The sequence below is a fragment of the Hyposmocoma kahamanoa genome, unplaced genomic scaffold (genome assembly GCF_003589595.1).
Source record: "Hyposmocoma kahamanoa isolate Upper Pololo Valley unplaced genomic scaffold, ASM358959v1 80, whole genome shotgun sequence".
Classification (NCBI taxonomy): Eukaryota; Metazoa; Arthropoda; class Insecta; order Lepidoptera; family Cosmopterigidae; genus Hyposmocoma; species Hyposmocoma kahamanoa.
Genome location: NW_020654051.1, coordinates 170,589 through 195,344, shown reverse-complemented (window position 1 = coordinate 195,344; position 24,756 = coordinate 170,589). Strand labels below are relative to the sequence as shown.

The window sequence follows — 24,756 nt, the reverse complement described above, 5'->3', positions numbered from 1 at the left end:
ATGTCACCAAGCGCGTTATTAACGGGAAAGAAATTTATGTGTTTTTTGTTTTTTACAAAAAGTTAAAGCTTCGACTTTACCAAGGAAAATTTTCACGCCTCGCCACTGGAATACGCATTTCTCACATTGCACTGCTTGCCACCAATATTAGAAAACTGCTATAACAACGCTCAATTTACGTGGCGCGGATCGGAATGGAAGCGAATTTTTGTAACGATATTGCATAGCATAATACATAATGAATAAGTAAACAATAAAAATACGGTATATCATTTATTGAAAGTTGTGTTATCAAGTTGATAAACAATAATTTACATTATAATTAGGATTTAAATAAGGGAGACCATTTCAAATCCCAAAGGACAATATACTTAGTTTAAAAATAGTAATAAATGTACAAACAAACACTATACACGTCAACACCTGTGTTAAATTAGCATATATTACCACAAAGAAAAGGTAGCGCCCTGCGACACGCCCGAGGCCGTATGCGGTTACAACTTGTATATCTGAACGAAACAATCACTAAAGCACCTACAATTTATTGACTAGCAGCATCATCAACGTCCATCGACTGCACTTCTTCTTTATTGACCTTATCGTCTACTTGCATGGCTTCTTCATGTTTTTGTTCCTTATCATCTGATTTAACATTTTTACTGGCGTTATCGTCGTTATCTACTGCAGTATCATTGTCTGTCGCTTTCGTTTGTTTTTTTTTCGTGGATTTAATGCCCGTGTCAGCCTTTTCAACCGACGTCTTCTTTGTGTCCTCCTCGCCGTACGATCGCAAGTCGACCTGCGGCTGCGGCTTCTCGTTTGAGGGATCTTCAGTTTTCTTTTCCGCTTTGGACGGTTCCTTCATCTCGACTGCACCGTTCTCTGCGGCTTTGGCGTCCTCCTTCATTTCCACCCCGCCGTTCTCCGCTTTCATGTCCGCATTCTGAGCTTGCACGTCATTACTTTCCGCTTTGGCTTCCAGAACCGCAATACACTTGTGGATGCATTTGATCGCCTCTTTGCGGGCGTTCCTAATATTTTCTTTGCCTTCCGTTTCGATATTGTCCAACTTAATGAGATTCCTAGTAAGCATCTCATCGAGGTATTTATATTTCTTGTCTTTTTTCGTGCCGGTAAAATTTTCGACTTCAGTCATAAGATTCAGAACTTCGGTTTGGATGGTCAGAATCTGAGTAATGGGGTCTGCGGGCGACGGCGCGCTCTTCGCCGGCGAAGAAGTCGGTTGCTCCGGAGGCGGCTGCGGTGCTTGTTGTTGCTGCTGTTGCTGTTGTTGCGGCGGTCTTTGCTGCTGCTGCTGCTGCTGCTGCTGCTGCTGCTGCTGCTGCTGCTGCCGTTGATGCTGCTGCGGTGGGCCTTTGGCATGACTGGCGCCGTCTTCGTGGTGCACCGGTATCTGTCGAAACTCGCCGTGGGCTCGAGGCGACTGCGACCGCTGCGGGGACGCGCCGCGGGCGTAGCAGTCGGGGAACGCGGGCCGGTGCTTGGCCGCGAAGGGCTCGTCGCGGTTGCACAGCGGCTCGGCGCGGCCCTCCACCACGATGGGGATGTGGCGCACGGCGGGCGCGCGCTCGTCGCTCATGGCGGGGCCCTCGGGCGGCGCGGACATGGCGCGCGGGCCGCGCGGCGGCGACGCGAGGGGCTCGGCGGCGCTGCTCCGGCCGAGGTCGACGGTGTTGCGCAGCCCGTACTGCGGCAGGGCGCTCGAGGGCGGCGGGGCGCGCTCCGTCTGCGTGGCGGCCGACTGCTGCCGGGGCGGCGACGGCGCGGTGGGCGGCGGCGGCGGCTGCTCGTCGCGGGGACCGAACGGGCGGTTCCAATGCGAGGGCAAGTGCTCCCTGAACCGCGGGATGTCTTCGAAGGGGAAGCCGGCGAACCCGCCGAAGCTGTCGCCGAAATCTGCAACGGTTACGCTCGATTGTAATCGACGTTGTTACGGGGAGATCGGTAAAACCAATGCATAGACGTAGCTCAAAGAGCGACGCGGAGTTGTTAAAACCGCCAAATATTAATTAATTACTTTTTCGCTTGTTGACGGTCACATTGACGGAATGGCAAATAGTCAGCGTGTTGTCCTTAGCGAATAGCTCGCTGACAGCTTACAGAAACAATATGCGACACCTTTTTCCGACCTTCGGTTAATAAGTGAATACTGCAGACTATTCTATAGACAGATTGGTCTCTTATAGTTACGCAAATTGACCGGTTAGCTAACACAGCCGGTTCGCAAATTCCATACTTCGTAAAGTTACGAGCGAAACATTAATACGGTAAAATGCCTCGAGAGACGGAACGGAAGAAGACCTACCTTCGGCGTCTTGACTGGAGGGACGTCGTTTGCGCGCCCAGGTAGAAGGATGTCGGTGCTGATGTTGGCGTAGGTGCGCCGCAATTTCGGGGTGTCGTGTCGCGAGGTCGCTCCACGGGTCTGCGCCGCCCTCTTCGTCCTCGAACGGAAGGCCGCGCTGCAAACCAGACAACACAATTGAGCACTGTTCTTATTCAGGGCTATTTTACACATACTACTGTTCTCTAAAGCAAAATTCAAATTAAATACAGGCAACAATATCACGTACGTCCATCGGACTAGGCAAACGCGTAATGATAAGCGACATTATGCATGCTCTATAGCTGTCATATCAATTCTTAACAAACTTATAGACAGAGTATCGAAAAACGAACACCAAAGACGCACTACGGTCCACGACAATGGTGATCGGACAACGAAGCTGAAATTAAGTTGGGCAGGATATATGGCGAGACATGGTGATGACATCAAGCGACATCCGAATTGTGGCCTAAAAGTGATTATAGAAACGTAAATGTACTCTAGCTAGATGTGTAGACAATATCGTCAAAATCGCGAGATGTCCTGTATGTAGAAAATACAAAAGAGTTTTATGAGATACACTCCAGCCAACTTCCGCCGGAAGTAAAAATATCCAAAATTCAAACAAACAAGATAGCCATTGTACAAATTTAAAAGTCTTCTGTCACGGAAACTATTAGAGAAAGGTAGGAGATGCTGGACGGAATGTTATAGAGGGTAACGGTTGATCAACTGTTTGTATAAAAAAAAATTCGGCGAATTCAAAATGGCGGCTGAAGCAAAACTTGCTTCGATCCGGCTGGAAATTAACATGCGGAGGTCTATAGGAATCCTTAATTTAGTTTAGGGTTAAATTTTTTTTATATAAGCGTATGTTATGGGAATGGTTGATTGAAACCATTAGTACCCAAGATAATCAATATTTATAGTATTTAATTATAACATCATTTTATTCCATCATTGGTATTGGAGCCCTATACAAGCATTACAACTTAAACCTAAGTATTTAACATGTTATTGTAATCATAGACTGCCTCCGTGGCCGGTTACCATTACCATGCCGGACTGCCACGCAGAGGTCCCAGGTTCGATTCCCGGGCCGGGAGAAATATTTGTATGGCCTACAATTATTTCTCTCGTGAGTTTGGGTGTAATTTGTGGTTGTCTATTGTGTGTGTCCATGGCACCCGCGACTCAGGGTGTCCCTAGTGCGGGGCTATGTTGAGTGTGTGCGTTATTCATTATTATTTATAGTGTAAAAAAGTTGCCAAAGCAGGTCTTTACAAAGTACAAACATAACCGCAACCTCTGGCTGAGGCGACGTTAGCTAAAACATAAGTATGAGGTAAACCAAATACTGCGAACGCCGAAGACAGTATTATCACGGTCTAATCAATTCTTATAGTCGGCCAACGTCTAGAGCAATCGTGCAGAGTGTGCGAGGCGAGAGAGGGGCGGGTGCGAGCCCGAGCTGCCATACACACGCTCAGGAGATTCAGTGTTGCGGCAATTACGTTAAATACTTCCGCGTGGCTGTAGTGATTTGTTGACTGGAAAATGGCAGAGTTGAAACGGATATCCGGTATCCGGATAGGAAAAATATTTTTTAAATATTAAGTGACGGTACGAACAAGTCATGTGCCTGATGGTGAGCTGCACGCCTATCCATAACAGTTGCAACGCGACTCAAAGCTTTAAAACGCAAAGATCCACTGCCACTGCGCCCGTCACTTTCGGACATAAGTTGACAAGTCCATGTGCCCGTAATTGCACCAGCACCTTTACCCTTCCAAACCGGAACACAGTAATGCCTATTTTACTATCCGGCCGGATACCGGATAGTATAGAACAATGTCCAGCCGGATACCGGATGTTGAAAATTGTGCAAAATTCAGTACGCCAAATAAATTGATTGATTGATTAAAGAGAATAGTAATAATCATCTGTTTACTACTTGTATAAGAAAGAACTATGAGTTAGTTAACGTTATCTGTAAATTTAGAACTCAAAATTCAATAAAGGTGTTAAATATGATGGAAGACCAGTTTTTCTGCATTTAATTGGTAAAAGTCGGTTCTATTTATTTTCATAAACGAGACCAGCTTCAGAGTCACACGATTGATGCAATATGGGCACAAGTGCCGACTGTGCGTCTTCTTGTCAAACATGTACAATAGTGCTGAATAATACAATTCATATAATTATTATTTATTGTGTTTTATTTTTAATTAAAACATAATATGTCCTTAATCTAACATGCCGCGACAGGATGTGCCCTCATAATAGCCACGCATTCACATTCGCATCACGGCGATGCGCGCTGTAAACCGGTGGGTCAGATATCCGGCCTAAGTGCTCGCCGGATACCCGGTCAAATCACTATCGGTTTCATCTCTCGAACATTGGTACATTCTACATGTGCTGTTAGAGACTGCATATCATCATCTCGCATAAATAAAAATCTTAAATTTCATCAGTTTCCGCATACAGAAGAAGAAAAGTGACTCAAATAATTTTATCTTGTTAGGTTTAGGTAATGAAATTAAAAGCGAAATGGGGGACCTTGTACGACGCGTCGCTATTAAAATCAAGCTGCTTGCGCTTTTACTCATTATCTATTCGAATAATGGTATTATTTCTTTTTCAATTACAGCTAATATGGATATCGTCTTCGGTGTTTTAGTGTGCGCTCATTACATACAAACATGGCATTTATTTCTAAATCCAAGATGACGGACACGACTTTTCAAATAAATGCAGTATGGGTATCATTTTCGAGGTAATTAGGGGTGCTCATTACGAATATGGCACTCATTTGTAAACCCAAGATGGTGGGCACGAATTTTCAAATAATGACAAGTTGGGTATCGTTTTTGAGGTATTTGGGGGTGACGTAACGAATATATCATTAATTCTAAATCCAAGACGGCGGACACGGCTATTCAAACAAAAGCGATTTGGTTATAGTTTTAACTGTTATCGTGGTTGATGATTATGAATATCATAAATAATCCTTGACAGACTTGATACAATACTTAACCAAAGTACCATGCTTATTATTATTTTCAGACGCAAGCTTTTGATTGAAGCATGTGGAAGACCCACTAATCAGGAAAAGTACTTTTATAAAATATTTTTTAAATTATATTCCTTGTATACTACCTACACACTGCAACTACTGCTCAAACTATACAACCGCTTGTGGGAAAGCCGCACATCGACATCTTTTTTTTTTGTTCCCAATACGGCCATAGTAGTAGGACACCCACTCCAACAATAAATTTAAAAAAAAACACATGGTTTTCACCCTGCGATACATAATGTCTAGACGAAAGCGGCGTTTTACGAGATTTCAAAGGCGATGTACCACTTTATGTTCTTTACACTGTGGTATTATAAAAACGTAAGACCGGTAAGCGGCGGAGACGAAGTCCTCTCCATTTATGGCAAGGACGGGAAGTCGACCTTATAACTTTCGTGTATTTGCGGCTGGTGCCGTGTTAAGAAACGGAAACTAATGACCACGACCTTCTTGTTTTCTTCGAAGATGGTTTCATTCTATAGAAAGGTAACACTTGCCCGAACGTAATCCGTAAAAAAGTATTAAATGGCAGAGCATGTAAGATTCTGTTTCAATCTATAATTAACATAAAAAACAAAAAAATATTTGCGTTATACATTTCCAAGCAATCGATTGTCTCGATAATGATCACAGGTGTGGTTTACTTGCCATTGTGTTGAATCAGTTTTGTTCATTATACATCCAATCGATGATCAGAACATTGCGGCACCCACAGGAAGTATCTACTCACTCGCAAGTTAGAATAATAAAAATAAAAAATATTTTATTTCGTCTCAAATTTTGACAAAATTGCATACAATGTTATATTTTTAAGTATGAAAATACTTGAATATTAATCGACACGCTTTGACTTGCGCATCGGGCCCTCTTCTACGAGAAGACTAGTTAATAATGTTTTCAGTGTAGTCACATTGAAAACATTTGATGGCCATTAGATATTTGCACTGATATTGATTTATTTAATTTTAATCGAAGCGACAAACTAAGCTCAGCTGGATTAATCGTGTTTCTTAGAAGTCGTGTTGTTTACGTGCTGAGGTTTGCGCGGGCGCATTATCTGGTTGACTTGGTGTAAAGGTTTAAATGTCTTCACCGCAATGTTTGCCATAAACGATACAATGAAAGGAATGAATTATTTTGTTTGTAATCCCTACGACACGCAGCAACCGGTTTATCGGAAGGGATTACGAATATCAACCAAGATACTAGTATCGCAAATGTTGTTATGTAAGCCAGTTCGAAGCCGCGATCGCGCAACTTGTGGTCATATATAAATACACGATTAGTGAGCAAATACTTATTATGTTAAGTGCTAACAAGCCACGTGGCGTTGATGATAACTCGAAGGACACCTGTTCATTATTTTAATTTAAATTAGTAACCCGATGAAGCAACCGTGTCTGGGCGTGCTTTCTCTATTTGCATGCTTACCTCAAAAATATCCAACTATGCTAGTGTGTCTGTGTATGTAAAATAAAAAAAACTTTCATGACGAACACGGATGACATCACCGCGTGGGCAATCGCAGCCGCGGTCGCATCGAGGCGTCGCGACCAACACAAATTGCGTCACGGCATTCGATCGAACGATGCAAATTTTGTTTCACTCAGTCGTGTGTCCTCCATGGTTTCGTATTCATATAGTTTTTGTATTTGTTGGCTTTACTAAATGCTCATGTAAATTACGCTGAATGTGTTAAACAATATGACAAATTATGAGAATATAATAAACGACAGAAATCCAAAAATATGAAAAATTTATGAATCTGAGAGCTTTTTACTAAATTAAAATTATCATTCCAGCTTTCTTTATTATTTATATTATTATTAGCAAACATGTATAATTTAGGTCAATGATAATTATAGTGTTTTTCTCAAATAGTACGAGGAAATAAAGACTAAGGGAGTGAAACAGAATACATATATGCTCTTCTCACTAGTGTTCATTTTCGCGAAAAAAATATAGACAATACAAACAAATTGAAAGAACAAAAGGGAACCGTAGAGTTCTTTCGTTTATTTTACTGACTTTTTAAATATTATGGTGCATTGTATATCCGGGCACCAAATTTTTGTTTGTTTTAGTTTTCATCCATTTATTTGGGAAGGCAACGATTCTACCATAACGCCTCTTCATACATTACACGCAAAGTAAGTAAAATCATAATTCATATTTTTTTTTAATTATCACAATTACGAGCACTGATGATGCTAGCGAGCACTTTGCGGTACGATAGTTTTTATTGAGTCTGTAGTCTTGAGATAATCTTTATTTCATACCTATGAAGCAAATTACAATTGAAATCGTCATCCTGATTAAACTCTACCGCTCATTGGAAAGGCAGATTCTCCCGAGAAGGATGAGCAACTGAGAATGAGTACGTTGCTCTTATAAATATACATTTGAATTCATTTAATATTTACTATATTTATTTCAAACATCTTCTTGGATTGAGAACACATGCAAGAGCTAAACGGGTCTCTACCACGGATTGTCGTCATCTCAATCCCAGCACGCAGAAGCTGTATCATATAATAACCCAGTTTTTTTTTCACTATAGTTTTAAAGCTCGTAAACGGCAAATTTCGAATATTAATCGAAATCTTATTAGAGAAGCGTATACATTGCCCCATAAATGAATTTGAGACTTTACGAAGACTACTGTTATAGCAGCTGGTTTATTTTTATTTCTCGTATTAATTTTCATAAATGTACTGGGCGTTAATGTAAGAATATTAATTTCTTTAAACTCTGGGGCTCATTTATTTATTAAATATTTAGATTGTAAATTGCCCTAACCACACGTTTCTGCAGTTAGGAGTCCTTTTTTTAAATTATGCAAAGATTTGCGACTATATAATATTTCAGCAAATAAAATTACCTAAACATCCACGCCAATTAGTAACTAAAAACTTAAATATAGGAAACTAGCAAAGTGCCTATTAAAAAAAAGTTACATATGTACAGTCAAGAGCAAAGCTTGACACTTTGCACTTTGGACCGTTCTTATCATAAGTGGCAATAAGTTGGATTTAAATCTTAAGTGTCAAGCTTGACGTGCTCTTCTTGACTCTGTACAACAAAAAAGAAATTATTTTAAATAATAAAATGTTTTAATAAAACAGCAAAGTCTTAATAAAATAATTAACTTGTGTATTAATAATTATTACTAATGTAGGAACTACTAATAGATTGTTTGAGCCATATTTCTTAATTATTCAGAAATTCTTCTATTGTGTGTGTCCATATTCATGAAGAGGGACCTTAATTATAAAAAAACTTTTTGATCTGCCTGAAGTAGCCTTGTTATTATATTATGTAAAGTGACCTTTTAAAGTCGTCATATTTTTGTATATAGCTCAAGAGCAATATACTATCAATTTCTTAGGTTGCGATTGTTACACATGGGAAATGAAACCAGTTTTTCCGGATCTACTTATATTTGTTTTCAAACAAACCAACGTTTCGGGCCTTTTACTGGTCCCAAGGTCACTTCTGACTGAGATGATAAAGTTAATGTGTACGAAATAGAACCGTTTTACCCCCGACGAGTCGAGGAAACCCTTTGTTAGAGATTATAAGCAACATTCGGATATAATCAGATGCTTGCCCGCCCTTCTGAACGTTATACCGCGAATCTTTTACAATTACGACGAAAAGAAACATTATATACCGTTAATTAGTATACCGCAAGTGAACAATTTATTCCTCTGTGCAGCATTGTCAAATCGATTCATTTTACCTCTTGCGACTACGACAGGCCCATAACAGGGTGACATCATCGTCTCGACTTAGCTCGATGTTTGCGCGATCACGGATTAATGTTAGGTAACATTTTTAGAGGACGTCGGCCGTGAACTTGGCTAGGGAGTCCTTTTTCTAAGATGACCACTATGTTTTTTCGTAAAATTAGTTTTTGTTCAATTTATTTGTCTAGGCAAACGAAATTACTCCATTACAAATTATTAATTATAATTTTCTTTTGTTGACTACTTAAGTATGTAATATTATTATTTCCTATATAATATGACTACTATATATTTTGGAAAATAGTAATATGGATAATAATTTCAATACGTGTATTTCAACGAACATTCTCCACTATTTATAGTGGCGAGACACAAATCATAGTTGTTTTCTAAATAGACGCCAAATCGTCTTTTTATGTTTACTACTTGCATTTCAGACGCACATTGTTTGACAACAAAGAATCTAGTCACATTAGTGTATTCCAGAAGCGGAACGAAGATGCCCTTTATAAATGTACTTAGGTATAGTGATAAATTAGAGACCCCGCATACCAGAGACGGTGACTGGTTCGCGTACATCAGGTCGATTCCGCCCTGTAATCACTATTAATAGACCGCATTCAGAGCGAAATGCTCTTAAGCTAAATCGATTAATCAGATCATGTTTGAAACATTTGCGGGTAAACGACCGGAAGATACACGAATACACGTGAAGTTGATATGTCTGGAGATTTAGGTCATGACTTACAATACTATTCGTTTTTGCCACTTTGAGCAATTTAGTCCCACAAGGCGCAGTTTCAAGGTAAAAGGCTATAATACAGTATCAGTTAACAAAACAGGAAGCCACAAATGATAACAAAACAGGTGAGACGCGATATCGGCAGTGGCAGACTCAACGCGAAACTCGATGTCATTTTTACAATCTGGAAACTATTCTTGGCGGTGTTTAACAATTGAAAAGTCAATGGAGTGGGGTTTTCCCCTTACAAGATCCATGTTATATACGTACTGTACACTGACTTGTACGCGTAGTCTTAAGCACCTGCCGTTTCTACACAGAACTTGCCTTTTCGGGAAAGTGAAGAATGATGATAACAAATCTAAGTTGATAATCATCATGGCTACAAAATGTTGTTCCATTTGGTTGCTAGGGCCTCAAACCAATCCAATCTAATCGAGGGTTCTTCTTGAGTATATCAATGAACAGTTAATATTATTTAAAGGCAGAACTTTCACGCTCTTACCGATTATGTTAACTAAATAATATTTTATAAAACTAATAAGCTCGCACAAACTACTTACTTCTTTAATATTGTTATCGGTTTTCCCGTGATATTCCGGTGGCTTATCGACTACAACAGGCGACTTCATATCTCTCACTGGAAACGTATCACAGCACACGCTTATAATACTGATCGTTCACGAAACTTCAATAACACAACGTCCGCGTCTGTTTGTATACTGCGGAGCTCGCCACTCGTCTCTTGTATTTATAGACGGACACGAAAACCGTCGATCGCGAAGCGCCTCGAACAATCGAGATCATTTCGGTGCCCGCTACTCCGCATGGCTTTGTAAAGTAGACCTATCGCTTCGGTACGTATCCATTGCCATGTGAATTCGCATAATTTTCTGGCCAATACTGCGTTGTAAAAGTTAGAGCAGCAACGGATATTGCATTATATACGTAACGATATCGTTTTGGAACATTGTTAAGAACAGAACTTCCGAGAATGATGGTGCATTTGGCGTAGAAAATGCTAAAACAGCCGGGTGCTTTACAACCTATTCTCGCAATTCATAAACATTATTTGCTAGTATCGAATGTGTTAGTCAAGAGTGCAAACTTATTAATTTCGACAAGCGCTATTTCGACTCGACAGTACTTCGACTACACATTAATCCGTTGAATTTATTGGAATAGTGACCAGTCGAATGCATGGCATTGTCGAAGCAGTGTTCTGTCGGACTAGTGACCTGTCGAACATGTGTTTTGTCGAAGTAGTGTTCCGTCGAATTAATGTGTAGTCGAAGTATTGTCGAGTCGAAGAAGTGTTTGTCGAAAGTAAGTATGACGCTCGTTAGTCCAAGATTCTTTGGTAGCACAGCTCTCAAAAAAATGTTTAAGGATGCAATTTGAAAGTTGCGAATTTTTGTGATTAAGACATTGCTTTTTTATGAAGCAAATCAGATGAAAGGCGTATTATTTTCGTGAACGCAATGTTCAAGTTATAATTTCAAGTCGAATTTTGAAAAATGGACCTAGTAGGGAGAGTTTTCGTACGATCCGCTCGATAAAATTAAACCTCTATTGGAAAATGTGTACGTAAACAACATTATTGTTGATTATAATTCAAAATATTAATTCACCTACATTATTTTTAAGTCAATTTACAAAAAATGCAAACTTAAATTGAATACATTTTTAATAAATTCAAATTGTACAGGTATATATATACATATTATAAATACAGAATGCTTGCCATCATGATTTTTAAGAAAATTAATATTTACTTGTATTTGAATCCATAAACAAGCTGACTTTATAAAAACCGTGATTTTCAAAGTGAAGTTTGTGCTTGAAGTTTGTGCGCATTTCCAAGTCAGATTTTGGTAATTCGTTGCACATAATTATAAATTTTTATTTAGTTTTTACGAATCTGATTCTATTTGTCACTAGTTTATGTTTATTTCTAGTATTTTACTTGTACGTGTCTATGTCTGATCTCTTCGCTTAAGTATCATTTTTTGTTACGTGTATCTCTAATAGTGATCTGTATTCATAAAATGAAATTACAGTAACTTATATTTACCAAAGTACTCTCAAGCAGGTACACGTCTACTCGTATGAATGTCTACATGGGTCATTCCAGCGAAAATGACACCGTAGTTCAACAAAATAAATTACACAATTTGGTTTTAGTTGTACAACTAGTATTCGCCCAATAAGTCAAATCATTAGGATTAATGAGATTTTTCGGATATTATACAATTACTGTATTTTTTGGTCTTCATTAACGCATCCATTGTGCTGTCGTCTACAGTGATGCATTTTTGCTATAAAGTTAACAACAATTTTCGCGGTTATTTGTGCGTCTTTCTAAAAAAGTTATTACTGTCGAAGAAAATACAATTTAAGAATTTTAAAACGGTGTGCATGGAAGTATATGGTGAGGAGTTATTAGTTTCAATAAATACTAATTTCAAGTCCCACCCGTCACAATAAAACATATATATTTTTATTTTAACCAATAAATATGCAATCTGTTGGCGTTTGCTTTTGTAAAAGTAACAATTATGCTAAGGGTAATTGTTTTGGCTTGGTTGGTCATTGTGCACGTAAATAGGAATGTAAATATTAAGATTTGAAAAGAATTTGTGTGACCCACCCGTCACAGCGATGGGGATAAATGTTTGTATTTTCACGGATTCGAGTTTTTACGATGTTTACTAGGTGTAACAGATGCTTTAGTTTCGGAGTTTAATATTTGATGTGTTGAAATTGTGATGATTGGGACATCATGATGTGACAGGTGAGACAAGTTAAATTTGAATATATAGAATTAAAAAAAATACACTGTTTATATGTAGATCTATCATTTGTAAGCAATTTTTTTATTATTCTTCTCATAATTAAGGCATTATAACACCTAAAAAACGACAATTAAAAAGTGACAACATTTTTCCTGATGATTTTTAGTATCAGGAAATTCATGAAAAGTCTGTCTCCACCAGTTCTAACTATGTATTCGAGCAAAACTTCTAAAATGTAATATATTTTGATACGATACATAATCTTCAAGGATGCGGCAGGATTTTTCAAATTTATTAACGCATTTTACATGCGTGGCTTTGATTTCATGTCGTCATAGTGTTTCAAAAATTCAAAACCACAAGGTAGTGTTTTGGGGTGTATCCTTTTTTTTTGCTATATATTAATGATTTACCAAAACTTCTAGGTACAACGAGCATCTCTATGCGGACGACATTACTTTACTTTTTCAATGTGAAGATAGTAATGAATTAAAACAACAACTAAATATTACCCTAAAACAAATAATAGACTGGCTAACACATCACGATTTAAAATTGAATATAACAAAAACTAAATTAAAACGAGTAAAACCCCGTCAAAAACGACCAACGAAATTCGAATTCTCGTATGAAAATTGCAGAGTGCCGTCAGTGAATAGTTGTAATTTATTAGGAACAGAAATCGACTCAGGTTTAAGTATTAAAGAGCATGTAGATAAGGAATCGGGAAAATTAGCACGATTCACGTACGCTTTTATTTGAATCAAAGAAGTGCACTAATTTGAAAACCGCTGTGACAGCATATTATGCTTATGCATATGCTTGGTTGAGTTATGGTGTTGTTATATGGGGTAATAGCACACATGCTGACAACCTTTTTATTTTACAAAAAAAATGCATAAGAATATTGATGAATATAAGAGGATATATACATATTAGAAATTTGTAAATTTTTAAGAAAATATAGTCAACTATTTCAACAAGATAATAATAACACTTATTTAACTAGATTAAGAAAAAGAAATAGATTAGTTGGTTCTTTTACGAGTTTGCAGATTGTTTCTTCAGGTCCACACCATATGGCAATAAAGATTTACAACAAAATACCACTCCCAATAAAAAATATTGAAAAGAAACATATTTTTGTCAACAAATTGAACGAATTTTTACTGTCGAACACTTTTTATAATTTGCAGGAGTTCTTCGATTATAATAAATGCACATAGCGAAGTAAGCTAAAATGCTGTGCTCTCACAGGGTTTATGTTAGACCACGTTATGTAATAGTGTTAAGATCTTACTGTACAATACAATGCAATGTAATAAATAAATATTTATTAACTTTTTAATGTAAATTATTGTGATGAATTTTTGTAATTGGTTAGGACATAGTTTGTGTACGAGATTAATAATAAAATTAGTTAAGTTATTAAATTAGTTAAGTGACACTGTAGCGCCCTAACAGGGTTCATGTGCTGGAATAATATTATGTAACACCTTTGATAATCCACTTGAAACAATGAATAAACGAATTATGAATTATAATGCGAACTTTGAAACCGTTTCAGTGATTAGCTACGGTTTTAGCACATTAGTATTATTTGCACTGTTTGAAGAATTGTTTACACGCAGGAAAGCCGAGTGTCGTGAACACGCTTAGAATACTCATTAAAATACAGCTATATCTTTCAGTGTTATATTTTTCATGACGTTAAATTGGTCATATTTACCTGGTCTTAGACGCACGTCAATACGAAGGGAGCATACTAGTAAGTGTATGTTCTATCTGACACTTATAATAACATTAAACATAGAGCGTTTGCTTTTAAGCGAATATACGTGAAACAACAGCAAAATGTTAAACCGCAAGGGGACGCAAATCAACAAGGAGTGCAAATGATGTATGTCTCTCTTAACGGTAATAGGTAAAGTTCGTGATGTTTGGACTTGCCGAGTGACGCAGTGCGCGGCCCTACCTTGACTCCTCACTCTGTCCAAACAATAATAGCAATTATTTCAAATATATCTCTTATATCAGTAGAGGCTTGCGCGAGAGCGACATAACGCGCGAGATAATGCAATTCTCGTATAGACATTTCGCGCTTTATAAAACTTATATAAAGCGCGAAACATAACACAAAACTCATATTTATAGACACGTGCCGAAAAATGGGTAAAAAAAGGTTATATCTCATAAGTAAATCTCTTTACGTATATAATAAAGCTACAAGTTTAGAGTCACTGTTACTAATAGAACGCACATTTTTCCCGAAATGATCGAAAACACACATGCTATTTGGCAGAAACTATAGTCTTTTTATGTGTAACACAGACTAAATAAACAAGTAAGCATATTAAATAAATAATGTTTAGCATTCATGTAATAATAGAAAAGTTATTGAAAGAGACACATGTTTTGAAGTTATCGGAAAACGACCCGTGCACTCAAATGCAATATCGAGTAGTGTCACTATGGTTTCACACAAACAAAATTCGACAACACTAGCTTACTTTTATAAATACATAGATAAAATGCAAGTATTCACAATGACGCACTACTCACTCTACATATACGAAATTGTAATGTACGTCAGAAGTAGTCTTTCTTCATTTAGTACCGTAAATGTTTCTGGCATCCCACTCATCATCATTTAAGAACAGTCCCCCGACGCATGGCACTTACAGAAAAAACCCGCGTGTCGTCGGACCTACTTACTATGAGCGTTTACCCGCAACTCTTAGACTTGAACCATCTGACAAGATCTTTTCTTGAAAAATCCTTTCTACTCTGTAAATTAATTTATGGACCTAAAAATGTAACTACATATTTGAAGATATTTGAGTTTTATTTTTATTCTAATTTTTATCGCATTGACATACTTTTGCATATTTGTTATCAAATTTTCGTTTTACGTACGATCCTTGATGGAGAATTATATTTGATATGTAATTTAATGACAACAATATTATTTAATAAATTGTTAATTTTGTACATAATTGTTGTGTATTTTAAATTTATTATACATTTCATTTTTGTTTGACGATGTCAATATAATTTCTTATATTTTGACATGTAGTGCAATCTATAATTTTGACGTGTAGTGCAGTAATGTTATATTTGAGAAATAAATTAATCTGTATCATTATCATAATATCAAATCCGATACACAACACACCTATAGAAAAAACTATTCCAATGGCTTTTGCCAAAGATGGTACGTTATCGACATTGAGTGTCGCAACGAGTGGGAACGCTTCATCTAAACAGTATAGGTAAATATTAGTTAAATGGTAAATGAAATTATAACATTTCAAATTCACTAAAAAGGGCTTTGGGCGTGTGCCAAATGAATGTATTTGTTAGGACGTGTATCCATACAAACAAAAAATACTATGGCAGCTCGGTTCCAAACAATCCAGCAAATTGCAACAATATCACAAAGTGTACCAAATCCGCACCAAAAACCATCCAAAAACGCATTAGACCACACAACGAGGGATAGTAGCGAAATGAGAAAAAAATACGAAAATTGTAAAAGGAGTTCTTTTTGCGCCAGGTGTTCTGTACGTTGCATACGTAGTTGCGATGCGGGATCGTGGTTTTTAAACCTTTGAGATACGGAAAAAATAATTCTTAAATACGATCGGAATTCATAAGGAGCTTAATATTTTTGGCCGAGGCTGTACAACTGCCTTCTTGCTGGAAGCTCATTTATTTCCTTGCGAGAAAATCGTGGAGAGCGGGAATCCATAAGCTTGGAACTCATTTTCACGGGAACTAAAATGTTTTCTTTTGTATAAGACAGCCACCACGCTTAATAACGCAGAATCGGCTCAAGCTGATTCAAAGCGGTCAGAAAAAGCCACGTGAAATGAGAGCAAAAAAGACGTAGCGTGTTAAGTTTCCACTCGAATCGCGGACGCGAAATGCACAATGTCTGTTTACTCTCTTCTTGCATGGACATAAAACTTTTTCTGATCGGCTTAATGCGAGTCCGTGCCGAAGAGTGCGGTGACTTGCTCATTGTCTAAATTGCGCAAAAAATGGTAGTCGGGAAGCCAAGTAAGGTGAGATTGTAAGGCGCAGATAGTTAGGTCAATTATGCGCTTTGGCGTTATCGTGTAGAAGTAACGGAACGTTGGTTAAAGGTCCAAATATAAGCATTCTCTGTAAGCAGAAATAATCACAAGCGTGTAAACCACAACCGATTTGTGGCGGCACGTGGACATGGCGACGACCACGTCTTGGCGACGACGTCGCGTTCGTCGTAGGAGGCGGATGACCATTTCCTTTAATATTGTGCAACAAGTAGAGATTTATGCCTACGCAGGTTACAGGTTTTACTGGAGAATTTCAACATCATTTTCGAACACTTAACCTACTAGCAATGAAGAATAATGTCGCTAAAGATTTCCGTCCGATTTGGATAAAAATATGCCTTGACCCTGAATTTCAGATTCATTTAAATAAATAAAAAGCCATACTCATTAACAAGATTAGGACATAGGAAGGACCTATTAATGAAAAGAGTACATTTTGACACCCAATATCTGTTGGTAAAATATCAGGTTCTTTGTTTACATTTGCAGCATTACACGTTTCTTAAGGCTTGGATTCTAATCACAAGCAACACCATTTTAATGTTAACGAAGTAGTAAAGCTCTATAGATCTAGAGAATAATTAAAAAGTGTTCCGATTCCTTGAAAGAGCTGAATATTCCACATGAAAAAGAAAATTTAAAATCCAAAATACAAGCATAATCATAGCATAAACTCTACACGAGCGCAGGTACTGTTGTCATCAACAACAATAATACCAAGTTATTTTTACTTTGAAACATATGAAGTACACTGTAGACTCACATTCCGCTTCATTGCGTTCTTGTCATCGGACAGAGATGCAATTTAATTCTACCAAATTTTATAATTCACAGGAAATTTTCACTCCACTTTCAAGTTTCACTCGTACACTGTTGACCGTGCGATGTTCGCGGGGCGTGTGGGTGAATACCACCAAAATAGAACTTTGGGAATAACTTCACAAATTATTCACTCACGTCACTGCGAGTAACACTTGACGAGAGTATCGCGGCGCATGCGAAAGGTTAATTATGGGAGTCATTTTGGCACCTCGCACTTTTTTATTGTAACCCTATCTAACCCTAATGAGGAACCCTCAATAGCATCGAGAACAGTTTCTAATTTCTACTTTTAATATCTATAGTCATTTATCAGCAGAAGAATCAAAAACACTGAAAACAAATTTAAGGTGTCCCGTTTGCTTCTTTATGTACATAAGGAGAGGACACGCAAAAATTTGCGTTGTGCATCAAGGAAGCCATAACAGAGTTATTTCTTAGACACGTGTTTAATCGAATTCTTTGCGAGTTGTTAGTAAAAGGCAAATCCTTGAGCCCATTGTATCATTAGAGCGCCCACTCGACGCGGGTAATTGCAATGTGCAATACTCGCCTACTCTTGACGCACCATCTTTCACCATTTTCACACGACTTTGTGCATCAAGGGCACTGCTCGTGCAAACTACTATTTGTCTAAGATGATAAGGGATATTAACACTGCAGTCGTAATGCCTATATACATACTCAATTATTAACGTCCAATGATCCGACAACCGTCCAACAATCTATCGGCGTCGAGCAAGGTGATGAATTTGATATTTGTAAAATTACGTCATTTTAAGAAAAATGCTGTCGTGTTTATTCAGAAAATCCACTAATTACCATGTTAAAGTACACAAAACACAAGGAATCACATACCTACGACGCAATCGTATATTCCCATCAATCTCTTCATGCATGCCCGTTTATTTTAGGTAGTTGTAGCTCAGCTTTTTTTTACGGACATCCCGAGCCCGATCCAACTTGTGGCAAACAAAAATGATAAAACTGATGCTTTGGTCAAGTGCATCCGAGTGTTGACCCTGAATTCGGCACTGCAAGCAAAGCAGGTGCAGGTAGCACCTGCGGCGGGCGTAATCATGAATGATCTTCAAACTCGCCTAAAACTGAGTGAATTTACTATGATACCTGCATTCGAAATTATATGCTTGACTAATGCAAATAGAACTCCACAGCGACTTCTTAGGTCTTCGCAATTGATAGACATTGGAAGTAGATATGAGCGCCGATAATCATGAAACGAATTTGTAGTAACGGTTTTTGTGAAACCAAACACCGAAGTTTGAAGTTTGTCATGAGCTTTTCGGTGATGGAAAACATCCTGATGAAACCTGCTCATCGAAGAAGGTATACAGCCCTCGGAAAACGTGTCAAGTCCCAACCCGCATTGGGCCAGCGTGGCGGACTATGGGCTAAACCCTCGTCTGAAAGGAGACCCGTGCCCAGCAGTGGGACATATGAATGGGTTGATGATGATATTTGGTTTGTTTAAAAAACAAAATAATATAGATCCGGAAAAAATAATTTCATTTCCAATATCTACAAACAGTTTACTACTTTTAGGGTCGTATTCCAGAACTCTACTCAATGCTCAAGTCAGGACTTGAGCAGACTTGAGTATGATTTCAAGTACTGGAAATACGACCCTAATGACAAGGACTTGAGTATGATTTTCAGTGTTCACTGCAATACTCAAGTCCTGACTTGAGTATTGAGTAGAGTTCTGGAATACGACCCTATAGGTTGAAGACTCTAAACGAGTTCCATTTGAATTACTTAGGTAATTCATTCGAATTTATAACTCTCTAATATTATTTTTTTATAATATCAAGTGACGGGACGACCACCTATGCGTCTGATGGTAAGCTACACGCCTCTCCATAACAGTTGCAGAGCCTTTCAGAGCTTTAAATCGCGAAGATCTGAGAGGCACTACCACTGCACCCGTCACCCTGAGACATAAGTTGACATGTCCCATGTGCCTGTAATTTCACCAGCACCCGTACCCTTCAAAACCGGAACACAGTAATGCTAACATTACTGCTTGGCGGCAGAAACAGGTAAAGTGGCAGTACTTCCCTGGACGAACTCTTTCACAAGGAGCTCTATTGCTTACTAAAATGTAATTAATTAAGTTTGAATTACCTTGTTTAATAAAGCTGTCTTTTTGGGAGTGATCATAGATAGATAAATACTTTATTCAATAGTATGACACATACCCGTTTGCCAGATGTGTTATCTCTAAAACATCGACATATATAGATAACACGTTGTTCTGGCAAACGTGCGTACAGATTGAACAATAACAACAACAAGAAAAATAAAACCTTTTTTGTCGTAGCAGTAAAATTGCGCTGAGTCAGCATATGTCTAAGTTCCCTAAAGTCTTCAGTCAGAAGCAACAAGAGGTACTAAATCTAGAAGTTATTTGTAATGAAAGATCTAATAAACAATCAGGATATAAATTGTTCATTAAAAATTTAATAAAGTGTGAATAGTGCATCTAAAGTAACCTATTCAATGTGCAAGTGCATATGCAGTTTTGAATATACATATAAGTGTAACGGTAAGTGAAAATTATGATTGTGAATATGTTTTAGTGTAACAATCTAAGTAAAAATGGTTTAAATTTCAATGGTTTCCACATATGTCTCCCCTGGCCAGCAGATTAAGCTCTGTTTCATACGCAGTCCGTAGAATAGGTACGTGAACTTACCGATGTTGCTACTGCTAGACTAGTCTACTTTAGTCACTTCCTTAGTATAATGCCTACGGGATTCTCATATGGGGTAAAGCGGCAGATATACAAACCATATTGCAAAGTGCTGCAAAAACGAGAGATTCGTTCTGTGTACCGTTTAGGTTCTCGGGTTTCTCTCAGATAAAATTTAAGGAGACTGATATCATGACTGTGGCATCACAGTACATTTACTCTAGTATTTTGTATGCTAGTAAAATAACTTCATTAAGAAAGAAGATGTCCATAATATTAACCTTTGAACGAAGTCCAAACTCATGGTACAACGACTTCGTTTAACTAAGGTAAACGATTCTTTTATGGTGAACTATACGTATATATATATATACACACACACGTTTTTACAATACGATTCCGGGGCATATCTGAGATTATTAATGTCTAAGTTTAAAACTTACAAAAAAAGTATTTTAATTAAAAAGTCATACTTATTAAAAAATTGAAAACTGCGTATTAGATAAAGATGTACGGAAAGGCGACAGTAGTCTAGATTCCACAAAAATATGATTCAAAGTGTACCTATTCCATAGCATTTAAGTGTATTTGAAAAGAGCAATCCCTAGAGTTTCTTGCTCGCTCTTCTCAGGTAGGTCAGCGCAGTGAACGAGCAGTAGTTTAAAAAATGACATTTTCAAATGTAAATTTTAATTTCCTCTGGATTAAATTATTATTTGCTTTCGAGTTAAAAAATGCGTTATGGTAACGGCAAAAATCAAAGAAATACGGTACAACACGCTTGCAATGTAAAGGTAATCCTGATGCTAAAGTAACAAATAAATAAACAAGCAATGACATTAGTAAAGGTCAAAATGACCAAATTGAATTGATTGAATTAGACCATTCTAAATCGATCGAATTATTCACAAGTTGTCCTTGAATTTGTGTTCGTCAGATTAAATGCAAGTATGATGTAGCTGTTGTGATACACCTGCTTGTAGTGTTCATATTTTTAATTTTAATTTTTTTTATTTTTCTATAGAATCTGCGATATTCAATGAGTACCGCACAATTACACCCAAAAACATTTTATCCGTAGGTAAGCGGTCTCAGTTGGACGGACGTCTGTGACTCGTGACGCCGCGATATATGTCTGTGCGTGACATAGACAAGAACAACAAAACCAGCCGCCGATTGTTTTTGTGTATTGTTGTTAGTAGTCCTGAGAGGACACGCGTCACGCTCTGTTGACGTAAGTATATCCGAGTACAATGTCGACAGTGACAGCCTCGATCGTTTGATGCATTGCAATTATATTAGTTTTGATGAATTATTCAAGTGCGCTTCTCCCGAGCTAAAAGGGGAAACGAAAAATCAATTTACATTGTACAGGGTCAAGAGCACGTCAAGCTTGACACTTAAGATTTAAATCCAACTCTATGGTGCTTATGATAAGAACGGTCCAAAGTACAAGCATGACGTACTACTGTACAAATAAAATGTATTATTTGTATCGTTTCATGAACAAAAACAAAACATTCATTTCGTTACTTCAGTCAAATGGAATGTTGGAAAAATGAGAATCGGGAAACAATATTTGCCAACGTGGCAAAATAGTGAAACCTTAAAATGGGTAACGAAAAAATTCGCGGTATGTGTTGCCTACGAGCATGGTCAAATGTTCACATGATGAAATTCTTGTCTTCTTTGCATTGAGCAATACATTTTTGTCATAGCCATATAAGACATATTTATGTCCAATTTACTTTGTACATAATATTTTAATACTATTAACCGTTGTTTTTAATAAGAACTGTTTTTAAGAAGAATTTGCAACATGGTATCGTATATCGTATTAGCTTTTAATAATAACTGTTATTTGTAATATGGTATCATATACATATACATATAATAAAGTTATTAATTTTGTAGTACAATATTTTTTTGTGCAATTGGCAACTCAGGACATATGAAAAGATTGTATTTGACATTCAGCTGAGTAAACCAATTGAAATCTGGTTAAGCGTGATTTAATTTCATTGCTGAAAGATCTCTTTATTCAATCTCGCCATGAAAAGGCCCAAGTTATATCGTTCTGGGAACAAATCTGCATTCAGGGAACAAATCTGCATGCAGGGAATTCCACTCCATAGCCGTTCGACATAAAAATTACGAATATTAAGAATTCTAATACAAAGAAATCGCCCTCGCAATCACTCGAAACCACTGTCGCACACACCACATGAGCCTCTCCGGTCGCGTTAGGCTTCCTGCGATTTCATTAATTCTCTCTTTCATTCGCGAACTACGTTGCTAGAGTGCAACGGGCGCGCTACACCCTCTCTGAATCAAGCACAGCACAAGGAGAGCAAATGACAAGGAGCGGCACGGCGCGCGCGGCGGCGGGCGTTGGACTGACTTACACTGGTTTATTTACATTCAGTATCAGTTAATGCCTTGAAAAATGTTTGTTCATTGGAACAGTGAACCAATTAATTCTAAATAAACTAGTTCATAATCGAAATAGAAACTGGCTCCAAATCCCCTGGGCAAACCGCCGTAGACGTAAATTGGTAGCCTATACGACAGATGGTTGGTTTTCCTATTAAAATTAGAATATTAATAATAAAAAAAATATTATGACTAAGACTTCTAATAATATGATGTCCGCTGACTCACCCGATTTACAAAAGGCAAATAAGTGATATATTCAAACAATTACTCCCAACCGTAGCAAAGTCAACACAACGCGGCAAAGCAACAAAACACAAGGGGGGAATAACCCAAACAAAAAAGGGCGAACGTGCCTACAATGACATGCTTATCTATCAATCACTATACAAAGTTCTTTCCGCGCCGAAATTGCACAGCTGCGTTTTAGCTGTTAACCGACTGCTGCTGTGGAATCAACCCGAGACTTGCAAACACAAACTTGGTCTGTCTATGCGCTACGAGATAGGCAGGAGATGTAAATAGCAAAAAGTACCTTATACATAACGAGTATAGAGTCATCAGCTCACAGGACCCCTGTAGGGCTAGCACGATAAATCGCGTCTTGCTCGAGATCTCTATGCGAGAATAGCAGTATTTTGCAGTTTTCGTCGCTCTGGCGCCTGTCGTGGGAGTATTTTTTCCTATACAAACACATATCTTCAAATTCATGCTTTCTACTGGTTTTCTGGGTTCATGATTTTATTTAAACATGTTTTGAAGTGAATGCACTGACTTTATGAAATACTCAGATTACAAAACAATAGGCAGATGGAGCGCACCGAGCACGAAGTGAATCCATCAAAGCAAATACATATTCAAAAGCGAATACAAACTCGCGCCAGTACTAAGCACGGCGTCGCATTGTTTGCACGTCACGAGTGATTTAGTTATTATATATTTAAAAATACCGTCTCTTGTCTTTAAACATTGTAAAAGGTGTTCCCAAAAACAAAAAATAAAATAAAATGCAATATCTTTTCACAGGGTAATTTAACCGTTTTGTAATTTTTTTTACCCGATATTTTTTGAGATTCACTTGGAACACAAAACCTCAACATAAATTCGTATGTGTTGCCAGTTTATATCGAAATGAGTTTGCTTAAATTAGGTAAATATGCATTGGTGATAAGAGCATCGAATAATATATACCTTTGTATAGAAATTAAATAATGCATGGATGGACATATACGTAATGGTCCAATTACAGCGGTTTTTTAGGTAACTCAGAATTCCCTAAATTATTCTCAAACCAAAGTCTAATCGCCATAATGTAACATCAATAAAATAAAATAATTATTATAATGTATGTAATGACTTCACTGGTTCTAAAAAGTTTCATTGGGAACCAAACAATTTTTGTCAAATTAGAACATAGTCGTCAATGTTATAAATATTTTAGCAGCACGTGATGTTGGAGAGGGATCCTTACTAGTATTTCTAGATTTTTCACGTGCATTTGACACAATAAACACAGCTTTACTTCTGTCTAAGTTGGCTTTTTATGGCTTCGATGTTTTAACATTAAGATGGTTTGCTAATTACTTGACCGGCCGCACTCAATACGTCTGCATTAAAAACGACGGCGGTAATGATTTCATATCCTCTGCGCTACCTGTTGTAAGAGGAGTACCTCAAGGACCAATCCTTGGACCAGTCCTATTCATAATTTACAGTGCTGACATCATTAAAACCATTCCCAACTGTAATTACCATATATACGCAGATGATATTACCATATATACGCAGATGATATCCAATTATATAAATCTTTCAAACCTAGTTCCACTGTAGCTGCTGTAACTGAATTGAACGCCGACTTATGTCGAATAACCCGTTGGTGTGAACAAAATGGTCTGTTTTTGAATTCAAAGAAATTCAAGTTACATACTACACTGGACAGCAAATAAACCGGGCCACCTGCTAACTTTGAACTC

General features: G+C 37.6%; 1 protein-coding gene across 3 annotated transcripts in view; it reads right to left on the bottom strand.

Moving 5' to 3' along the window:
- Window positions 1–266: 266 nt before the first annotated feature.
- Window positions 267–24,756, bottom strand: part of LOC113233823 (BAG domain-containing protein Samui-like) — a 48,006-nt gene continuing 23,516 nt past the window's right edge. The window contains exons 1-3 of one of the 3 annotated variants that reach the window (XM_026469040.1): window positions 17,579–17,715; window positions 2,327–2,483; window positions 267–1,917 (exon numbers count right to left, since the gene is read on the bottom strand). In XM_026469040.1, coding sequence (XP_026324825.1) covers window positions 542–1,917; window positions 2,327–2,483; window positions 17,579–17,590 — 1,545 coding nt within the window. In that variant the 5' untranslated portion in view covers window positions 17,591–17,715 and the 3' untranslated portion in view covers window positions 267–541. Of the gene's footprint in view, window positions 1,918–2,326; window positions 2,484–10,483; window positions 10,597–17,578; window positions 17,716–24,756 lie in introns of those variants that run through there. The other 2 variants (XM_026469039.1, XR_003310746.1) reach the window with 2 other exon arrangements.